We start from the raw sequence: 22,753 nt of genomic DNA on the forward strand, positions 1-22,753 counted from the left end.
GACATGTTTTCTTACGATTCATACGATTGTCTTGGAATGAGTGCTTTGATTCACTTCTATTGAAATCAATATCGCCGAGGATCTTTGAGGATCTTTGTTATATCGGTTAGGTCATATTTGTGGATAATTTTGTGTAGGATATTGATTTCATCGGGGTAATTTTAATTTGCGGATAAAATTCTTTTGCGGATATAATTCTTGGGACTTAAAATGTTTAACTTGAAGTAATTTCAACCTAGCATTAAGTTGAAGAGTCCATGTAGGATGGAATTTTCGCATATCTTGTTTAGATTATTTTTCCTGTAGTTTTTCCTGTAATTTATTTATAAATGCTCGAAAATCTTTCTACTCGTTTTTTACTTTTTACTATATAAAAAATTTTATTAAGGTCCGCTAAATCCTTTGAAATTTTTTGTTGTACATTATTATGTATTATGGAACCATAAATTTTACACACGTAATTTACATTATATATAAACTTCGAGCTGCTCAAAAACACCGTTTTCTATGAATCCTTCATCCTAATTGCTTCCAGCTTCTCACCATCTGATTAAGTTGCAATTTTTGTTCTCTAGTTCTTATCGGCTTTCGCTTTTTCTATTATCATTATTCTTGTTTTGGTTTTTATTATTTTATTTATATCCTTTTTGGTATTATTTATTTTGTTCAAAAAAATATGTTGCTTTATTCAGTTAACAGCACTTAGCCACTTCTGCCTTATTCCTACTCTCACCTTCACGGGGTAGAAACTGCTAACTTGAGCAACCTGCGTGAGCGGTTGGGTAGCAATCCTACAGTAGCGATCAGGTCAGGAACAGATGAAAGAGAGAGAAACGCTGCTGCTATGTAGATGACGAGATTACTTTCTCAAAGGCTAAAAGAGGAAAATTCTGAAATCAAACAAAACTCAGAAGCGTTCGATCCCGAATAGGCGACTTCCTGGTCCGCGTTTTCTTTCAGTGGGACGGCAGTAATTATAAGAAGGGAAACTAGTACATCTTTCAAAAGACAACGGGAAACCACTGAAATAATATACCTAGAAAAGTCACATGGAAATGCAAAATTAACCAGAAAGGCTCTGTTCGAAAGAAAATTCCACTTTCTGTCAAAAAGTGGAATGTTCGAAGTTTATTAGATCCTGGAGTATTGGTCAACACGATCCTATAAATGAATCGGCTAAATATTGATATTCTTGGAGTCAGTAAAACCTCGTAGTCAAATTGCGTGAAATACCAAGCAAATGATAGTATATTCTACTCTTCAGACAAAAATAACACAGGTGTTGCGATTATCGTTCCAAAATATATGCGGCAATATGCCAATGAGTTTGTTCCATATTCTGAAAAAACACTACTTCTCAAATTTAATACAGCCGGTAAACCTAAATATTATGCATGTCGATTTCAGCGCCAAATAGTCGAAGATAAAATCGAGACGGGAATAAGCATATGGAGAAAACAACTATCATGGTTGACAAACATTAGTAACTGGACAAGTGTAGGAACGACACAAAAGTTATTTCATCTTGCAAACAATAGGGAGAAGTATCGTACCTTAATATCAGGAATTGTATAGAATAGTAAATTTTGATTGAATAAAATTCCTGTGATCGCTTACATCCTCGTAAAGGATTGCATTTTACAAAGAAAGATTGATTTTTGACAATAGTTTTGGTAACTATCTTCTACGAGAATTTTTAAATAATCTTCTATGGGATTATCTACCTTGCCGTGGAGTAGAAGTCGGGTAGAGTGAAGCAGTCTTGGATACGTCCCCACATGAGGCCTGTAACCAAAGATAATCAAACCCTTCCTTCGCACCTATCCCACCGTTGTATTTTATTAATTTAGATTCCGCCTGGGCCGGATTAAGGCGTCCTATGGTGGACCATGCGCAATAAGATGGTGATTTCAGTCCTCACATCTTTTGAAGAAAAGTTGAAAGCCGACTGATAGCGGACTTTTCATATTTCTCGCACAGAGACCAAGGTTGGCGCCAGGGATTGACAAACTTCTTGCCTGTGCAGAGGGAAGATTTCATGAGGGTTGGTGAAGTTGCAAGTGGACAAAGAAAAGCTCAAAAAGACATGGAGAAGTCGACTGGTCAGTCCCTGACCAGTCCCAGTAGGCGTGTCCGCTAACGATTGCTCCCAGTAGGCGTGTCCGCTAACGATTGCGAGGCAAAAGAAAAGAGCAATGATGGTGCGAGGAGTCAAATGGTCTTCGGAATAAATGCAGAAGTATATTCAACAGAACAGTAATAACTTTTCAAAAAGTTCAGACAAATTTGGTAGCAGAGAAATTGGTCTATAAAACTTGGTCTCATTTAAAGGTTTACCAGATTTTGGTGTCAATATAACTTCTGCCACCTTCAAAGCATTATGCACATATTGTAACCTTAATGTAGAATTCATTTAAAAAGTCGACATTATTATACCCTTTCTTAGTACTCGTAATTGCTTCAGTATTTCAGAGCAAATTAAATCATAACCCGGTACTTTCTTTGACTTTAAACTTTTTATTTCTTCCAATATTTCTCTTTGTGCAAATGGAGCGATAACGTTTTCTGCTCTCACATTTCCCATTGCAATATTTATATTTGAGTGTATGTCATTTGGCATAAAAATTTGTTCAAGATGATCTGCAAATAATTCGACCTTATCCTTATTTTCTATTGCCCATTTGCCATCCGTTCCCTTAATAGGAAGGACATGTAAAATTGGCTTTTTAATATTTTTTACAATTTTCCATAAGGAATAATTACTTTCTTGTCCGGCTTACAAATTTTTATTGTAACTATCAAATGACTCTTCTTTATCGATTGAGTGCAGGTTTATCTGCCGGAACTCATGAGTTTTGCCATTTGCGTCTAGTTCTTCTCTTTCCGATTATCATATTTAGTATTTCTCTCGGGTAGGACATACCCACGGATTTATACTCATATTGTTTTGTATTATTCCAGGCAACGCTTTGTATGATTTTGTTAAAATTTTCTACCTCAGAATCCAAATCATCTTGGGTTCGTACTTTAATTCTTAAGTTTATTTTATTCTCTATCTCTTCTTTAAAACTAGTCCAGTCAGTGAAATTATTAATCAACATGAGGTTTTTATATTTGTTGGTAACTATCTCAGTCAAGCTTAATATAAGTGCAGAATGATACGAATCTAAATCATAATTACCTTCTAAACTAATGAAATTTGACAAATAATGAAAAAATATCTTATTTCTATCACTTGGCCAATATGTTGGTCCACTAGTGGTAGCGACAACCAATCTCTTTAATAGCTTTTCTTAACTCTCTACCTCTTATTGAGGTCAATCTGAAATCAATATGCTTGGCATTATAGTCACCTCCAAGAATAAACCTTTCTTTAAGAAGATTCAGGAGATCTTTGAATGAACCACTCCTTGTAACAGGTCCCGGAGGGCAGTGAAGTACACCAATATTGACCAACATTTTTTTGTAAGACTCTATTCGTGCAGAAACAAATTGGCTATCGTCTCTTTATACTTTGGTTATTTCATTATGTTTTATATTATTCCTTATCAAAATAGCACAACCATCTTTTGATTCGTTATTAGGATGCGCAGCTTTATATCCCATGTAACCATTTATTCTTATATCTGTTTGCTGTTTTAAATGTGTCTCTGTTACAAAACATATATCAATATTTTGGGTCCTTAGTAATATTTCTAATATACGGCTTTTATTGATATATGTTTTTAATGCGTCTCTGTTACAAAACATATATTACTGTTGATTATTATTTATCATGTTGACCCTAAATTTTATTTTGATTTCTTGTAGCATTTTCTTTGTTTTTGTATATTCCTCCACGTTGCTTAATACAACAGGAGGGGGTTTGATCTTTCTTGTAGTGCTTAATCTTTCTTGTGCTGCATTTATCTGCACTGATTTTGCTATTTTGCTCACTTTGTCCTCAGGACTTATTTCAGGTAATATATCTGCTCTTCGCTTTTTGCTTTTTCTCTTGAGAATCCAATCGGTTTCCCGAGCCAGATCCCCCTCGTCTGTGCAGTATTTCACTTTGTTTGTCGTAACTTGTTCCGTATTTATTTCTTTTATTGCATTTACATTGCTTGATTCCAATTTTACTTAATATTTTCCTCTCTGAGGGACTAGATTTAATTTTTTATTTACAAAGCGCTTCTAGCTCACTCATATTTAAGTGGCAGTTATCAGTTTTCTGATCTTTTATTTCATTAACTGCACCCATATTGGTATTTTTCTGTTTGTCATATTTTCTTTCATGAAGGTCCGCATGACCCGAGGTGTTCTTTTAAAAGGGGCGCTAGTGTTAGTTTGATGCAATAAGTGGTCTCACGCAGAATCCGTGAGACCAGCCTTCGAAGATTGTGGATTCTCCAACCTTACTAGATTACCACCTGGGGTATAAATCCATTTGTTTATTTCATTGAATTGATTTTGTTTTATTTCGGAGTTTACTTCTCCCAGCCTTTGGCCCGATTTACAATGAAATACGTAACACATTACAGTACATTTGTTCACGTACAACTTAAAATTTTTGAAGGAACATCATTAATAGAATTTTTTTTTTTATTTTGAAGAATCTTCTAGATTTTCCCTGAAAAGTTTCGTATTTTAAATCAAATCTTTTTATATTGCCATTAGTTTTTATTTGAACATTAACGTGTCATAGTATAATTAATGTACGTATAACGTATAATTAGTGTACTTTTCAACAAAAAATAGCAATGGTCAAGAAATAATACCCTGAGGAGCCCCTAGCCTTGCCACAAATGAAGACCGTCTTTTTAAGTATAATTTAATTCTAATTTGGAAAACCAGTTATACATAGTTAATAATTAGTTCACGGTGAAAGCTCATTAATACATAGTTAAATAGTTCACGGTGAAAACTTTATGGACCATCTTCCATATTATTAGTAAAAATTAAAGTTTTTTCAATCAAATTGGTTACTACTATTGGTTTCCTTTTTAAGTAAATCATGTTAATAGCAGCAATAAACTTACTACAACATATTCATTAATCGGAAACTCATGAAATAACAGATAATTTATCTATTAATCAAATAACTTTTGGAATAAGTATAGGGAAATTAAAAATTATTGGAAACTACGGGAAAGATGAGTTCTGAAAATTTCAAACCCGAAATTCGTATATATCATGCGAAAAGGTAAAAATTTATACCAATTTTCTAAATATATTTGAAACAGCATATTACATTTTGCTAAAGTTACAATAATAATTTCTTGGAAAAATATTGTTAAAATAAAATTGGTCAAACCAATGGTTTGTATTGTAGCACTTTTCCCTTCAACTAGTGAAAATTCTGCTTTTTATTACAGTCTATGTATACCTATCACACTATTAAAATTATTTTCATTCATACACAAAACTATTTCTAGGATTGCATATATTTAGAAATAACGATTTATGCAGTCTTTGAAATAAAGCAAAAATTAATATAAAGTGGGGTACTCGTAACATAATGCTCGATTTTAAGGTTTAATTGTGTGAGTTAAGAAAAATAATTATATTTTTTAATGTCATGGAATTTACTGTTAGCTCTTTGTGTTTGTAGAAATTTGAAAAAGCTTGCGGTTTCGGAAATATAAGGTGTCAAAAATTCAAATTTTACAAATTTCAAGATGCAATAACTTGAGGGGGGTGGAGATGGAAAAAAATTTTCTTGCAACGAAATGAACTATTTGTTAATGTCTAAAAGCTCCTAAAATTTTAAGCTTCTACAGGCTGAGGTCTAGAAGGAAAACCAAATCAAAACTTTGGAAAAAAAAGATTTAAGATAACGGTAAATTTGAACGGCCATTTTGTTTTTCTAAAGTTTAACTACAGTATACCGCGTTAGGGAAAGCAAGCCACTGCCTTTCTGCGTTGGCAAAATTTCAAAAATGCTTATGGTTTCATTGCAACAAATAGTTAAAAAAGACCGTTTTTAGGGTTTTGCGGGGGGGTTTAAATTCTAGAGGGGGGAAGATAGGTAAAAATTTTGTTCTGCGGAAATAAGTTTCTAGTAAAGATCTATATACATACAAAATTTCATCTTTCTATCTTCAAGGGTGTAGAAGTTTTGTAAACAGACACACGGACAGACGGACGGACGGACGGGCGGACGGACGGACGGGCGGACGGACGGGCGGACGGACGGGCGGACGGACGGACGGACGGACAGACGGTCGGACGGACGGACGAACAGACGGTCGGACGGGCGGACGCACGGACAGAGTGAAACTAATAAGCATTTTTTTTCAAAATTTTTTTGGAAAAGTGATAATTAGGAAAAGTTAGGTAGTATCACATTTTTTTAAGATTAATGAAATTCCAAAAGAAATTTGCTTTTTTTGCTGATATTGTTTAAGATCCAAGTTATGCCCAAGTGGAGCTAGCTTGTGTTTTAATATCTTTTTACGGACTGTATTATGTATGCAATAGGTAGGTTATAGGAAAATACACTTTTCCATGGTAGGGAAGTTTAAATAAACTATTTTTTGCAAGCTGTCGGCCTGTCGGTCTGCGTGTGCACGCTTGTACCTCAACTTCGGCTGAACCGATTTTTATGATATTTTATATGTAAGTTTATTTCGACTATGGCACAGATTGATCAACTTTTGGGATATATCAGGTTTCGAGAACTGTACTTTTTAGCCGGCCTGTTTTACGTTTTTGATTATTTTGAAGAAAAGATTCAACCGATGTACTTGAAAGTCCTAAAAATTGGAAAGAAGTATTCAACAGACATTTTTATAATATTCTGCAACCCTTTCACTTCACTAGACAACACACATTGCTGTCGGTTATGTGCTGACTACATCAGATTTTATTTTCTTAATGTTCTAAAGTTATACATTTATCTCTAAAAATATCCTGTCTACGAATTTATAAAATCAAATTTTTTAAATTTTAGAATTTCGTGTATGTTGGCTATTTCAATGAAGCTTATTTTTTTTTTTGGCCGAGTTTTGCAATATGTTAAAAACATAACTTTTAAGTCTGCCGTTTTTCTTATTTTTTTAATAAAATTTGTTTTTTTTTTATTTTAAAAAGATAAATAAGCATTTAAATTAAATTACTAATCAAATTAAACTAAATTGATATATAATTGGTAATAATGGTAAAAAATATCAAAATATGTGATATGATAGAATTTATATGATTGTGAAATATAGATCCATACACATACAAAATTCAGTTTTAAGATTTGGAAAACTCCTTTTTGAAAATTCGTGATTTTATTTTGTTATATTATGTTAATTATGTCTGTAACTAAATTAACAGTAAAATGTTATGTAAACGTTGATTAAACTTTTAAGCATGTAATGCATATCTTATAATCTTCAATTATTCTTATAACATAAAAGCATAATTCTAAGGATTGTTTGGTGCATCAGAAAGATTTATTTTAAAGATTTATCAAGATCAATTGCGCATGCGCATTCAAAAGTTTTTAATTTATTGCTTCTTTCATAAAAAGAATTACAAATTCAAGTGCTTAATTAGCAACTTATTACATTGTATGTGACATTACATCGCATGACAACATAATTAACGACTTTAACATTAGCGGAGCTCTGCGCCTCCTTCCTGCACACTAAAATTTTAATAAAATATTTTATTTTGATAGTTTTTTCTGTGACTTTCCGAGCATAAGTATTACACTTAAATTTATACTGTACATTGATTTCCAAATTCTTATGTTTTTTTTTTATTTGTACACAGCTTCTTTTATATTTAATTCTAGTTTTAATACATAATGTTTTGTGGCAAAAATGATTTGCTACAGTTTTCCGATCGGAATTGGTAGAATCATGAGTTTTCTATATTTTCTATTAATGATACTGTCTTCCAACATTTTCCAGAACACCTAAATAAAATATTAGCTGCATATTCAAAAAATTTGACTTTAGGAACATCTTTCAGAACAACTCGGTGAAGTAATCAATATTGAGTAAAATAACGAAAAATGGTGACCCTTGATGGATTATTATTCCGATTTTAATTTTTGCGAGAATTATTTCTTTCGGCCTAGATTACTTTTGGAATTTTTAACCTACGGCTAAAAAAAAAATTTTCGACATACACAAATTATGCTTCAAAGTGCCATATACAACTTTGCGCCTTAGGTATCGGTGTAGATAAAAAAAGTAAAGCAAAAAACGTGCACAAAATTGGAAATAATGGAATCCTAACAGTAGGTTCTCCTATACGTGGAAAATGAGCACTTGGAAAAAAATTCTTCTCAATTGGAATATTTTGTTTTCCTAATCTAATTTTTTACGTTTTAAAATTCAAATCTATTTAATCAAAGTTTTAAATTAAAAGCAAATATAAAATGCATAAAACTTTTTTTTAAAATCAATTATTACTCGTAATCTTCTTAGATTCTGTTTTTTAAGCAGATCTCGCATATTGTAATAACAATTAGAACTATTACAATAGGCGATATCGTATTTGAATTGTTCTCGTGGATGTATGTTTCGTAATAAGCTCATATTTCATTACTCATTTTATTCTTTATTGATCTACGGATCGAAGAAAATTCAGTTATGGTTTGATAACTGTATGTACTATGTACTATATGTACTGAACGTTCAATAATTGTGGCAATTTCTTTTACACTTTTTCCTTGGTTTCTTAAGTTTTTAATAATTTATTTTTTCTTAACACTACAATGATTCGATCGAGCCCTAATTTTGCAATATTTTTCCAATTTTTCAAAAAATTAAATTATTTGATTATTATAATTTAAATATTGTTCAATATTTGCTTAAATAGTTTAAAAAAAAATTAGTTTTATTCGTCGGGTGTTTCTATTATTTTGACCAGATGAAATACGGTATTTTTACTTTCAAATGGTGAATTCCCGCAGATTACAGTTTTTTAGTGACAATAAATATATTCACAATAGAACATAATATAGCAAAATAATTTTGCAAAAGATAGCATTTAATTCGAATATAATTTACAAAAGATATAAAAGAAATTAAAAACGTATATTAAGTGTTTCTATTATTTTGACCATAGCTGTATGTTCTATAAACTCAAATTTGAAAATATGTTTCGCAATAGTTTTGTAACATAATATTTTATAGCATAAGTTTTTAAGAATTTTAATAAGATTTTTAGTATAAATATTTGTACAAATTATCAAAAAAATTAACCTTAACTTTTAGTTGAAACATAAAACACTGGTTTGTTTTTGCTTTCTAAGATTAAAATTCTAAAAAAGGGCACAAGAGCATATAGAACTGCCTTTCTGAAAGCTAAAAATTAATAGTAGGTGATGAAACAACTTTTAAAATCAATAAAAACCAAAAATAATGACAAATTTTTGGATTTTTACATTTTATTAAGGCCTTTAAAATCTTGATATGAAAATATAATAGCAACGCAGTACCACTAGCCACAACATCTACGAAGATTCAAACGCAAAATAACGCAAAACAAACTATAATAATTTTATTAACAATATTAACAACTCTATATATAACAAAAATCATGATAAACCATTTCAGCAAACCCTTCCAAAGCTAAAAACATTGTATACTAGAGAGAAGAAAATAACTGTCGAATCCTTGGAAAGAAGACAACGCGTTGTGGACAACACAAAGGATAAATAATAATCAAGATTTGAAAAACAGCTCAATTGACAAACAGTTAAAAAAATTAATACATTTTAAAAATAATAGCAGCAATAATTACTACTGCTGTTATAACACAAAACCTTTGAATTTATTACTAGATACAGGAGCAGAAATCATCATAACAAATGAAGAATTATATTAAATAATGATTTAATAAATAATTTCGAAAAATGTTAAATAACAGGTGTTAATGAATATTCAATTTATACAGTAGGATGCAAAACTAAACCATAAGTTTCATCCAGTAGATTCAAGATTTCCAATTCTAACAAACAGTATAATAGGTCACAGACATCTTTATATAAGACTTGATAATACACAATTTACTATTTAGAACTTATTTTCAGAAAAACTATTCAGAAATTATTTTATTTCGTTTAAATATTAACAACATTAAATTTTATGTTCTTACAAACTAATTACTAATTACAAGTACCAAATATTTTTCAGCTAAAACCAAAGTAGTAAAAGCGTAACAAAATTGTTTTTGAAAAAACTACAAAATATACTTTCATAAAAATAATAAAATTTTTAATGAATTTTTCTTAAAACTAGTAATATTTGATCACAGAAGCAATTAATTTTATGACATATATGCAGTGATGCTTTCCTACCGGTTCGCACCGGTTCGCGCGAACCGTTTGATAAAAATCTAAATAAAAATAAACCGGCATTTTATAATTAGTAGACATAAAGTAAAAATACTTTTGTAATGTTTTCATTACAAATTTTTTTTTTTAAATTACAAATTTGAATATAAATCTTGTAAATTTTGTTCTAAGAATGACTCAAACTGTTTTTCTATAATGATCGTTTTTTAAAAGCCGTAGCATTCTTTTCGAATGTACCATACATCCAATATACATATACATATATAAGTGTCAAATTTCTGCTCTGACAATATTTTTAAATCTATGTTTATAGGTAATTTTCAAGTATATTCGCAATGTCATTTGTTGAATTTTTGTGCTGAAGTCTGAAACTGTGAATTTTTGATAAACACTATTGTGAATTAACATTAAATCGGTATTCGTAATGTCATTTTGGAAGTAATTTAAAATAAATAACCGTTTTAATGTTTCACCTTACGTAATTTATTTATCAATCAATCCTAATTTTTTTTTAAAATGAAGAGACAAAATGTGTTAAACATTTATTTTTCAAAAAAACAGAAACCGGAAAACATCACCAAATGATGAAAGCATATCGTCCAGAGTTGAGTTAGAAGCAGGTTCATCAACATTAGAGAATCAAACATTAGAAATTTATAATTTTCAAAATGTTGGAATGCGAATCAGTTGGAACATTTTAAAATGAAATATGATGGCCTATTGGTGGTAAATCAGAAGTTGGGATGTGAGTATTGTTTAAAAATGAATTCCAATTTAGTATCTAAGGAATGGAAAGAATGTAAAGTTACCACATCGGGAAAAAACAAAACAGTGCAACAAGCATCTTTAAGGAAAAAAATAAGCGAACATTTTGCATCAAAAGCACACAATCAAGCTGTTGAACATAAAAAAATCCAGCAAAAACAAACTTTGGCTACATGCATCGATAAAATAAACGAGAAATTTATTGCATCTACTACGAAAGTTTTTAATACTGTTTATAGCCTAGCCAAAAGAAATCGTCCATTTTCAGACCTAGAAGATGAGATTGAACTTCAAGTCAAAAATGGTTTGAATATGGGAGTTGGACTTCATTCTCGACATAGTTCAACTAAGATAGTAGAACATATTTCAAAAGAAATTAAGAAAAAAATTTTTACTTCAATTATTAAGAAGAATTTAAAAATTTGTATTATTATTGACGAAGCTTCCACCATTTCCAGTAAATCAACGCTCATAGTTTTCATTAAAGTGGAATCATCTACAGTAGAATCTTCTGAAATATCACCAATAATTTTCGTAGATATTACGGAGCTTGATGCACAAGATGCGAAAACTATTTTTGAAAGTTTGTTGAGAGTATTGCTCGCTGTAGGATTTGACATGAATTATTTAAAACGTAATTTAATAGGATTTTGTTCTGACGACGCTAGCGTTATGCTTGGCTTTAAATCTGGAGTCAGTGCAAGAATCAAAGAAATTTTTCCAAATGTTATTATTTGGCATTGTCTTAGTCACCGTCTGCAACTTGTTTTAGATGATTCCATAAACGACATCAAACAAATTAATCATTTTAAACTTTTTATGGACAGAATATATAGTATTTTTCATCAATCTAATAAAAACCAAAAAGAACTGAATAATATTTCTGAGAACATTTGTTTGGATATCATTAAAATTGGAAGAGTGTTGGGGCCAAGATGGGCTTCATGTAGCTTAAGAGCTGCTTTTGCTGTATAGCGAAGCTACCCTGCTTTATATGAGTTTTTTTCTTCTAACTCTATTCAAAAGTTTTCTGGAATGGCAAAACGATTACAAAACAAAATATTTCCTAATAGATTTAGCTCTAATGATCGACATCCTTCAGGAGTGCTCTCTATTATCCAACGCACTTCAAGCTAGAAATATAAACATTGCCAGAGGCGATCAACTAATTAGAAGAACAATTAATGCCTTCCAAATCCTCAAAAACAGTCGCGGTTTTTACGAAAAAAAAGTAGATGAAGTTATTAACTCCGAAGCATTAAAAAATATTAATTTTACTGAAAATAAAATTTATGGAAACCTGCCTAGAGATTCTCTTATTGACAGCATCATCAAGAATATGAAATTAAGATTGATAGATTGTTCTCAAATAAGATCAAGTAGTGATAAAAAAAATATTGAAAACACCAAAATTTATGAACTAGCAAATTTGCTAGAGCCGAGTACATGGAAAATTGAACATATTGTGGTTCCGTGGTTAGAGGCCGAAGAGAAATTTGAAGAATTTGGAAATGTTTTCAAATTTGATATCCATAAGAATGATTTCCGTAATTATTTAGAAGATATAATAAGCAATGGCAATCAGGAAATTCCTAAAATTCAAGAAAACATTCAAAAAGCGAAAAATATTATAAATACCATTGCTGTTAGCAGTGCTGAAGCAGAGCGGGGGTTTTCTCTGATGAACCTTATAATTACCGACATAAGATCTCGATTATCGGTGAAGAATTTATCAAATCTTATGACTTTAAACTTACTTGGTGAACCACTGCAAAGTTGGAGTGCAGTTCCCTATGTAACAAGTTGGTTAAGGAACCATAACTCAGCAGATGATACCAGGGTTAAAAAATCCAAAGCCAAGGAATATACAGAAAATCAATTAGCTATTTGGAAATATCTAAAATGAATTAATATTTATAGTATCATATATACATGATAATAAATTTGAATTTTTCGTTATGTTTTTGTTATATTTAAACAATTTTTTATTTTTTGAAATGAATAGAGAAATAAAAGTGGTACATTTTTTTCATTCTACTTTGTATTTTATTAGCAAAGAATATGAACCAAAATTATTTTTCACTGCGAACCGGTTGATAAAATTTTTAAAAAAGCATCACTGCATATATGTACCTAGTATTTAACTAGATTTACAAAATTTTTTAATTTTCTTTTATTAGAGATTAAATTACATACTTATTTAAATTGTTAAAATCTTAACATTAATTGGTACTTTATTAAATTATATTTGCCACAGGAAACAAAATAAAATTTAAAGTTCTTAAAAATTAAAAACACTTCGGCGGTGTAGAACTCCTTTTTCCTAATGCTTGTATCCATTTGTCCCTGATGACTTCGTTCTTTGGCAAAGTAAATGTAGGTATAGCATTTACGTTCTCCTTTTCTCGTAGACTATTGCTTCTGCATCCTTCGACATAACACTTTCGGGGCATTTCTCTTTATATGTACGTAATCAAATATACTACATATTATATTTTATTTAAATATGATTACAATAAAAATTTTAACAAGTAAAAACGTTTCAGTCGGTATAAACCGATTGAATTATACCCTGCACCTTTCGTTATTGTGTAGCAATTACTCGAACCTTGAAATCATTCTATAGAAACTTCACGGACATGTCTGACCTATAATTGGACATCCGACTGCCAAGTTTCATGAATCTGACCTTATAATTTTTCCAAATATTTAAAATTAGCTTTTGGAGTTGTATGGTAAGTACCTGAACCTGTCAAGCAATTCCACCAAAACTTCACAAATATATCTGATCTATTATTTTTCCAAATATTAAGAATAAGCTTTTAGATTTGTATGGGATCTACTCGTCCTTGGCACAAAAGAAAAAACTTGCGAAAGTTTGGTGTCGATTGCATTAGTCGTTTTTGAGTTATCGTGCGATCGGACGGACGGACGTACGGACGGACGGACGGATGGACGGACGGACGGACGGATGCAAGTCTAAAAGCTTATTCTTAATATTTGGAAAAATAATAAAGTCAGATTCATGAAACTTGGCAGTTGTGTGTCGAGTTATAGGTCATATATATTTCTGAAGTTTTGGTGGAATTGCTTAACAGGTTCGAGTAGATCCCATACAAATCTAAAGGCTTATTCTTAATGTTTGGAAAAATAATAAAGTCAGGTTCATGAAACTTGGCAGTTGTGTGTCCGATTATAGATCAGATATATTTGTGAAGTTTTGGTGGAATTGCTTGGCAGATTCAGGTACTTACCATACAACTCCAAAGGCTAATTTTAAATATTTGGAAAAATTATAAGGTTCAAAAGCTAATTTTAAATATTTGGAAAAATTATAAGGTCAGATTCATGAAACTTGGCAGTCGGATGTCCAATTATAGGTGAGACATGTCCGTGAAGTTTCTATAGAATGATTTCAGAGGTTCGAGTAATTGCTACACAATAACGAAAGGTGCAGGGTATAATTCAATCGGTTTATACCGACTGAAACGTTTTTACTTGTTTTAAATAAATTTTGGTATTATTTTTTTCAAATTCCACCTTTGTTTTATACCAAATATTACAAATGAAAGAAATAATTTATTTATAAAAATTACCTATCTTCATTTTATTTAATAACACAAAAAATTAATATAATTATTCACTAAATTTAAATTAAAATTGAATTTTAAACAGCAAATAAGTTATTTTACTGCTCAGCGACACAGCCTTCCCGTACGAAATTTATATATGAACCAAAGAATGCTTTAATCTCATTTTTTATAAAATCTTATTCAATAGACACAAACACAAAAATATTAACATGTCTTGTACATTATAGGAGTTTATGAATAGGTTAAAATTTTGTCCACAAATACAGACGCACAGTATAATTACCAGCAAAAGCTGTGTCTCATGTAAGACTTTTAAATACATAGAAGTACAACAATAAGTTTGTTGATAAACAAGATTATTTTGTTATATTTGGCTCATGTGAATTTTTAAAGAGAAATATTAAACTACTCTTGAATGTTCTTCAATTCTGCTTTTTCTAGAAGTTATCATTTTATCCCTAGAATTTTTCAGAATACATCAAACGATGCAGCATTTAATTTAGTTCAGCACCAGTTCTCCATCCCTTGTTCATACGTCATAATGATAAATAAGTCCAGAGGAAAAATTATAAACAAAGTCAGCCTCTTTCTGCCTAAGCCGTGTTTTTCGAATAAGCAATTACACACAGAATGTTCAAGAGCAATTGATTCCAATTTTTTAAAAATTCAAGGAAAAAATTTTTAGGGGTTTTTTGGAAAATATGGATGATAAAAATATTTTAACAAACAATGTTGTTTATTGGCAAATTTTTCATTCTAAATTGTTAAATAATGTTAATGCATAGTTGTAATGAAAATATCTGTTAAATAATTCTAAATTACTAAAAAAAATAGTTCTTTAATTAAATTTTATATCACATCTATATAAGTAACATTGACACATATTTTATTTTACAATTCTTTAAATCGAAGTCGTTTCTAATTAAAAGAAAAAGAAATATTTCCATTAGCATTCACACCAATTTCATATAATATGCTTATGTAGGTAAACCTTTATATGCATAAATAGCCATTGCCTAAACACATTTTAAAACTGACTGAAAGTGGAATTTCCACAATCCCGCTATTTTTACAGACATTTTCAAAAAGGACGATCAAATACAGTCGAATACTGCTTTTTAAAAATCAATATGAACACAACTATAACATATAAGGTAGTTTATCAGCAAACCGCAGGAGCCCGTATTTAACATAAAAGCATTGTATACGTGTGACATTTTTTACTGTACTCGAAAATAAAAGCTAATGTGGCAAGGGAAATGAAAAATTTATTCAAAAATAATGTTTGAAGAAAAAGTTGAAGTGCTTTGTTGGACTAAATAAAGGGAAATAAAGTTACCCATTTGGAAATAAAGTTACACTTTTGGACACTAAAGTCCAAATGGGTAACTTTATTTCCCTTTTTGAAAAAAATTATGTATTCTTAAGTTGAAAATTTCGTAAGTCTAATTAAGAGTGCAACTTTTTTTTTAAAATACAAACAATAAGTTTTTGACTGCAAAAATTTTTAATATTGCATGACTGTAAAAACTTTAAAGTCATAAAATTTTTATATATATGTACATTTATGGAATTCCTTTCATAGATACCTCGCGTATTAAACTTCGCTCTTTTTGCTAAAATAGTTTTTTCTACTGAAAAGCGAAATTGTAACATTACTGCCTGAACTCATGTTGAAATGTACACTTTATTGCGTGTATTAATATGCAAGTGTTTTGTTTGAGAATACGAGTATTACTTTCGTTCTCTTCTCTTTGCTTTCAGTTGTTTTGTTTTTGTCTAATGTATCAATTGAATACAAAACACAAAATAGTGACTGTATTTTACCCTTTTGCTTAGGCTTTTAATTTTTTTCATATTGTTTTTATCAACCGCATTAAATACAATACGGGAGGTTACGTGATGGTAGTAAATTTTGCATATCGTGCTTTTGGTGGGAACATACTTCTCCATAGTACGGAGCGTAAATAAAGTATTTTTAGAGAGATGTTGGTTTCCCGGTCTGTCTGTTATCTGTTTGTGTGTGCACACGTGTATCACAAGTACGGCTGAACCGATTTTTATGAAATTTTATTGTTAATTAAGTTTGTTTTGGCTATATCAAGAATTGACGAACTCTTGGATATATCAGGCCTTGGAAACTAGACTTTTTAGCGGGCTAATTTTAGATGTTTTCCCATATGAAGAGAAGTCATAAACTAATTTCCTTGAAATTTAATCTTTAAATTTGGAGTGTTAAAGTTATGAGCATATAATTTTTTTGGAAAGATCAGGGCTTGGAAACTGATTTGGGGGCCGATTTTACATTTTTTACTATATCTACGCAACTAATTAATGGAATTTCTTGACATTTGATATTTCAGCTCTGGTTGTTACCAAAACTAACTGGCAAGCATTTCAGAGAATTCGGGTAGCACAAAGCGAAACTCTACTAAGAGCCAAACTTACATTTTTCTAAGTATGTTAACTAAAAGCTTACTAGCGCCCTAAAAATTGGAAAGAAGTGTTTAAAGATGTTCTTATAGTCTTCGGTAACACTTTCCCTTAACTAAACTATACACATTGCAGTCAGTTATGTGGTGATCACATCAGATTTTTGTTTTTGTATTTCTTTTTGCTATAAATGAATATATTGTAAAAACATTCAAAGGCGGAATCGCAAGAAACAGAAGTTTTTTTACGATTTAGGCAGACGGGACTTTATAACACTAAAATTAAAAATTTTCCAATTGAATAATAAGAGTTTTTTTTATTAATTTTAAAATTTTTTGCTATATGATTTTCTTTTAAATATATTTTTCCCATTTCATTAAACAAAACAATAAGATTTTGAACCAAAAAAACAAAACTCAATTCTGGAATTGGCAGGGCGAAAGTGTTTAGAAATGTTTAAATATTGTTCTACGTTTTTTATACCCGTACGAACATATGTTCGAAGGGTATACTAAATTTGCCTTACCGTTTGTAACGCTAAGAAATAACGGTGTTAGATATAGACTCAAGTGTATGTTTTTGATCAGCGTCAAATTCTGAGTTGATTTAGCTTTGTCTATCCGTCCGTCCGTCCGCCCGTCCGAACGATAACTCAAAAACTAATTGAGCTAAGTTCACCAAATTTTCACAGATGATTTATTGTAGTAATTGCCAGAACCCTATTTAAATTGGCCGTGATCGGGGTACCGGTTCGGGTAGCTGCCATACAACTTCAAAATTTATTTGGCTATATCTCAGAAACTATAAAAGTTGTGGTATTGAAATTTCACACAAACGAATATATTGATAGGGACAACGTGTCTGATAAAAGTCGTTGAAATTACTTGGCTCCTTCTAGTACCTGCCATACAACTTTAAAAGTTATTTGGCTATATCTCAGAAACTATAAAAGCTATGGTATTGAAATTTCCCACAAACGAATATATTGGTAGGGCCAATGTGTCTCATAAGAGTCGTTGAAATTATTTGGCTCCTTCTAGTACCTGCCATACAACTTCAAAAGTTATTTGGCTATATCTCAGAAACTATAAAAGCTGTGATTTCACACAAGTGAATATATTAGTAGGGCCGATGTGCTTGATAAAATTCGCTAAAATTTCTTTGCTCTTTCTCGTAGCTGCCATACAACTTCAATAGTAGTTTGGCACAACCGGAAGTTGGAAAAACACATAGTACTGAAATTTTGCATAAATTAATATGATAATACGGCAACTTTAAGTCATAGTCTGCCCCATATTTAGTTATGGCACATTAGTTATTCGCACATAGTATAACAAATTCGTACGGGTATCACAGAGTTGACAAGGTCAACTCTATTTTTTTCTCGTTTTTACCTATGAAGCTTCTTTCCGTATTACAAATTTTAAATAAATTTCAAATCTCAAAACAGTCTTTTTTTATTGCAATTCAACCATAAATCTTAATTTGCATTAGTAGAGCTAACATCTTAGTAAAAATATTGAATAACTGAAGATGGCCAGTTTTTATTAAAATAATTCATGCTTAATGAAAACTATAGTTTATATTTAAGCAAAAGAATTCCTAACTTTAATTGAGACGCAGTCTTGAAAATTTCTAAAAACTCAGTGATTTAGGCTTATAAAAGTTTTATAGAATTTGAAGTAATTTTTTTCCCACATCACATAATGTGTAAGCATCAATTGTCAACGAGCACAAGAAAAACAGTCAAAGAAATTTTATAATAAAATTTTTAAATTTAACTTATTTTATTTACTAGTCTGAAAATAAAAGCCATTACGAAAGTACAAAATGAATTATGCATATATTATGCAAAATATGAATTAATGCAAGCATAGAAACACTGAAAGGATTATTGTAACACTTTAGTTGTAACTAAACAAATCGTTCCAATTATTTATTTTAATAAATAAACATTTAAAACAATATGTTCACAATATAAGTAAATATAATATACAAGCAGAAATTTTGAATAAAACTTGTAAAAAGTGTTTAATGTATAAATTTTTATTACCAGATTCTTCTTCTGTGTAGTTTTTAAGTCCTAAAATGGAATCAATTGAATGACTTGGTGTGATGGTTTGTCCTGGTCCCAGTTTCTTATATGTATCTTTTACTATCAGACTATTATCTGCAATTAAAGTTATAGATATACATAGTTAATGCAAAACTGTTATATATTATATATAAATAATTTTTTAGTTTGCATAATATTATGTAGCCGCATAGTTGCATAGTACCTATTAAATAATTTTAATATATGTGTAAATGTATTCTTTTAAACGACATGTCGTAATTTATTACACATTACACTACACATTTTCGCTCATATCTAGGAATAATGAACTTTGTTAATACGAAATAAACTTTTTGTAGAGATTTAGTACCATGAACTACACAGATCAAACTATAGATGAGATATAAAATGAGACGAATTTTTTAATTCCCATATACGTATAAGCATTTTAGACAATAAGCTATTAATTTTATATTATTTTATTATTTTAATGCAATCTAAAACAAGTTTACATATTAGTCTCTTGTGTAAGTCCTTTATTGGTTAATGCTAGAATATTTATTGGCCTTTATTTATAAATATATATATTATATTATACAAGCCAAATTCATATAGGTCGTGAAGGGTATATTAACTTTGGTATGGAATTTGTAACTACTTGAAGAAGTCATCTGCGGTATGGACATATATATACATTCTTGCTCAGCAAAAAATTCTGCTTTGATTTAGACATATCCCTCCTTCCGTCTGTCCGATCGCACAATAACTCAAAAACGAATAATGCAATCGACAACAAACTTTCACAAATTGTTTCTTTTGTGCCAAAGACGAACCCTATATATATAACTTGGCTAATTCGCACAACGAATTCGGGTAGCTGTCATACAACTGAAGAAGTTTATCTTAAATATTTCAAAAAGTAATAAAGTTATAAATATAAAATTTTGTATACATGTGTCCAATCATATTCTACACATGCTCTAAAAATTTTTATGGGATGGCTGCACCGGTTCGGTTGGCTGCCATACAACTCCAAAAGCAAATTTTTTATATTCGTAAAAATAATAGAGTCAGATTCATGAGACTTGGCAGTCATATGTCCAATTATAGATCAGACATATTTCTGAAGTTTTAGTGGAATTGCTTGACAGGTTCGGGTACCTAACAAACAACTCCAAGAGCTAATTTTAAATATTTGAAAAAATAATGAAGTCAGATTCATGAAACTTGGCAGTTGTGTGTCCAGTTAAGGATTAGATATATTTATATATTTTTGAAGTTTTGGTTGAATTGCTTAACAGGGTCGAGTCCATACAAGTCCAAAAGCTTTTTTGAAATATTTGGAAAAATAATAAAGTCAGATTTATGGAACTTGGCAGTTGTGCGTCCAGTTATAGGTCAGACATATCCGTGAAGTTTCTATAGAATGCTGTCATAGGTTTGAGTAATTACTATACAAAACGAAAGATGCCGGGTATAATTCAATCGGTTTATACCGACTCAATATATTATATTTCATTTTATATAAATCAAAAAAAGTAACAAGAAAAGGCAAAAACAAAATTTCGTAAAAAATTCCCTTTAATGCTTAAAAAAGGAAATTCCCAGAAAATTGTTCTGATTTAATTTAAATAGGAACAGAATGATGTTTCGATCGGCTTTAAAACAAAAAAAAGTCTCTAAATTTATTTTTTGAGTTAATTTTAATAAATTTTACTGCATAATTGTAACTCAAGAGAGGATGTAAAACTTTAAGAGAAATAGGTGAAACAGTGAGCAGAAGATACAAAGAGTGATCAACAATTTCAAAAAAACATGTACATTAGTCTCTAAGCCTGTCCTGGTCATCCATAAAAATTAACGCCTAGAGAAAAACGTGATATCAAGAGAGTAAAAACCAAAAATAGCAGCTTCGGAAATTTTCAAAAATATAAATTACAATTTTAGCAAAAACATTTGTGCTGATACTCTCAGAAAAATTCTCAAAAAGGAATTCTCAAAAATTCTCTTCTGAGTTTAAAGACTGAATTTCATGTAGAAAACCATTTATGTCGATAATAAATCATTTAAAACGATCAAAATAGTTAAGAAAAATAGTTATAGTTATTGCTTGACAGGTTCGAGTAGCTCTCATACAAGTCTAAAAGTTTATTTTAAATATTTAGAAAAATAATAAAGTCAGATTCATGAAACTTGGCAGTTGTGTGTCCAATTATAGATAAGATATATTCGCGAAGTTTTAGTGGAATTGCTTGACAGGTTCGGATACCTGCCATACAACTCCAAAAGCTAATTTTAAATATTTGTAAAAATGATAAAGTCAGATTCATGAAACTTGGCAGTTGTGTGTCCAGTTATAGGCCAGATACTCTTCTGAAGTTTTGGTTAAATTGCTTGACAGGTTCGAGTCCATACAAGTCCAAAAGCTTATTTGAAATATTTGAAAAAATAATAAAGTCAGATTCATGAAACTTGGCAGTTGTGCGTCCAGTTATAGGTTTGGGTAATTGCTATACAACAACGAAAGCTGCAGGGTATAATTCAATCGGTTTATACCTATCAGAATAAATCATTTAAAACGATCAGAATTTGCAAAAATGCATATTAATATACCGCTCAGGTTCTGGGAAAAAGCTATATTTTCAGATTAGAGCAAATTTTGTATTTGTGGGAAAAAAGGACGCCAGGTGGTGTGGCGCATATATGGTACAGCTCTAAACGAGAAAAATTTACTACCAACAGTCAAACATGGTGGTGTAGGAGAATTGAAATTTATAGAATCGACTACGAAGAAAAAGTGCTATTTAGATTTTTTAAAACAAATTTTAATAAAATTGGGTCAAACCAATGGTATGTATTGTAGCACTTTTCCATTAAACAATTCGTAAAAATACTGCTTTTAAACACAGTCTAGTATATCTACCACACTATTAAAAATATTTTCATTCATATACGAAACTACGATTTATATCAGTCTTTGAAATAAAACTAAAATTAATTTAAAGAGGGCTTGACATAATGCTCAATTTTAAGGGTTAATTACGTAAGCTAAAAAAAATAGTTATATTTTTTAATGTCATGAAATTTACCGTTAGAAGTTTGAAAAAGCTTGCAGTTTCGGAAATATAAGGCGTCGAAAATTCAAATTTTACAAATTTCAAGAAACGATAACTTGGGAGGGGGTGAAGATGGGAAAAAATTTTCTTCTAACGAAATGAATTCTTTGTTAATGTCTAAAAGCTCCTAAAATTTCAAAGTTCTTCAGGCTGGGGTCTTGAAGAAAAATGACATCAAGAATTTGGAAAAAAACGACTTAAGATAACGGTAAATTTGAACGGCCATTTTGTTTTTCTGAAGTTTAACACTAAACATACCATAACGGGTCAAATGACCCATTTTGAACTTTTGCATTGGAAATGCACGTATAATTTTATTGCGGTTGCACATTTGACTTCATGACTTTTTCTAAGTAATTAATGTACAGTTATAACAATTTTTTTTGTTTGTTTTGTTTTGTTTATTCTGAGTAATTCTTGTTGTATACCGATATCTACCACAACGGGTCATTTGACCCGCTATGGTAAAAATAGGTATATATTAAGTCTTGGTATGATTAGTGTTAACTAT

The 22,753-nt window shown here is 30.3% G+C and overlaps 1 protein-coding gene across 1 annotated transcript in view; it reads right to left on the reverse strand.

The window, feature by feature from the left end:
* LOC129616957 (GATA zinc finger domain-containing protein 15-like) overlaps positions 1 to 22,522 on the reverse strand; it is a 62,443-nt gene extending 39,921 nt beyond the window's left edge. Inside the window, exons 1-2 of the mRNA XM_055532430.1 lie at positions 22,501 to 22,522; positions 19,124 to 19,240 (exon numbers count right to left, since the gene is read on the reverse strand). Of these exons, the coding sequence (XP_055388405.1) occupies positions 19,124 to 19,240; positions 22,501 to 22,522 (139 nt within the window). The remainder of the gene's footprint in view (positions 1 to 19,123; positions 19,241 to 22,500) is intronic.
* Positions 22,523 to 22,753: the final 231 nt, after the last annotated feature.

This window comes from Condylostylus longicornis, unplaced genomic scaffold, assembly GCF_029603195.1.
Source record: "Condylostylus longicornis isolate FDR11 unplaced genomic scaffold, ASM2960319v2 ptg000342l, whole genome shotgun sequence".
Lineage (NCBI taxonomy): Eukaryota > Metazoa > Arthropoda > Insecta > Diptera > Dolichopodidae > Condylostylus > Condylostylus longicornis.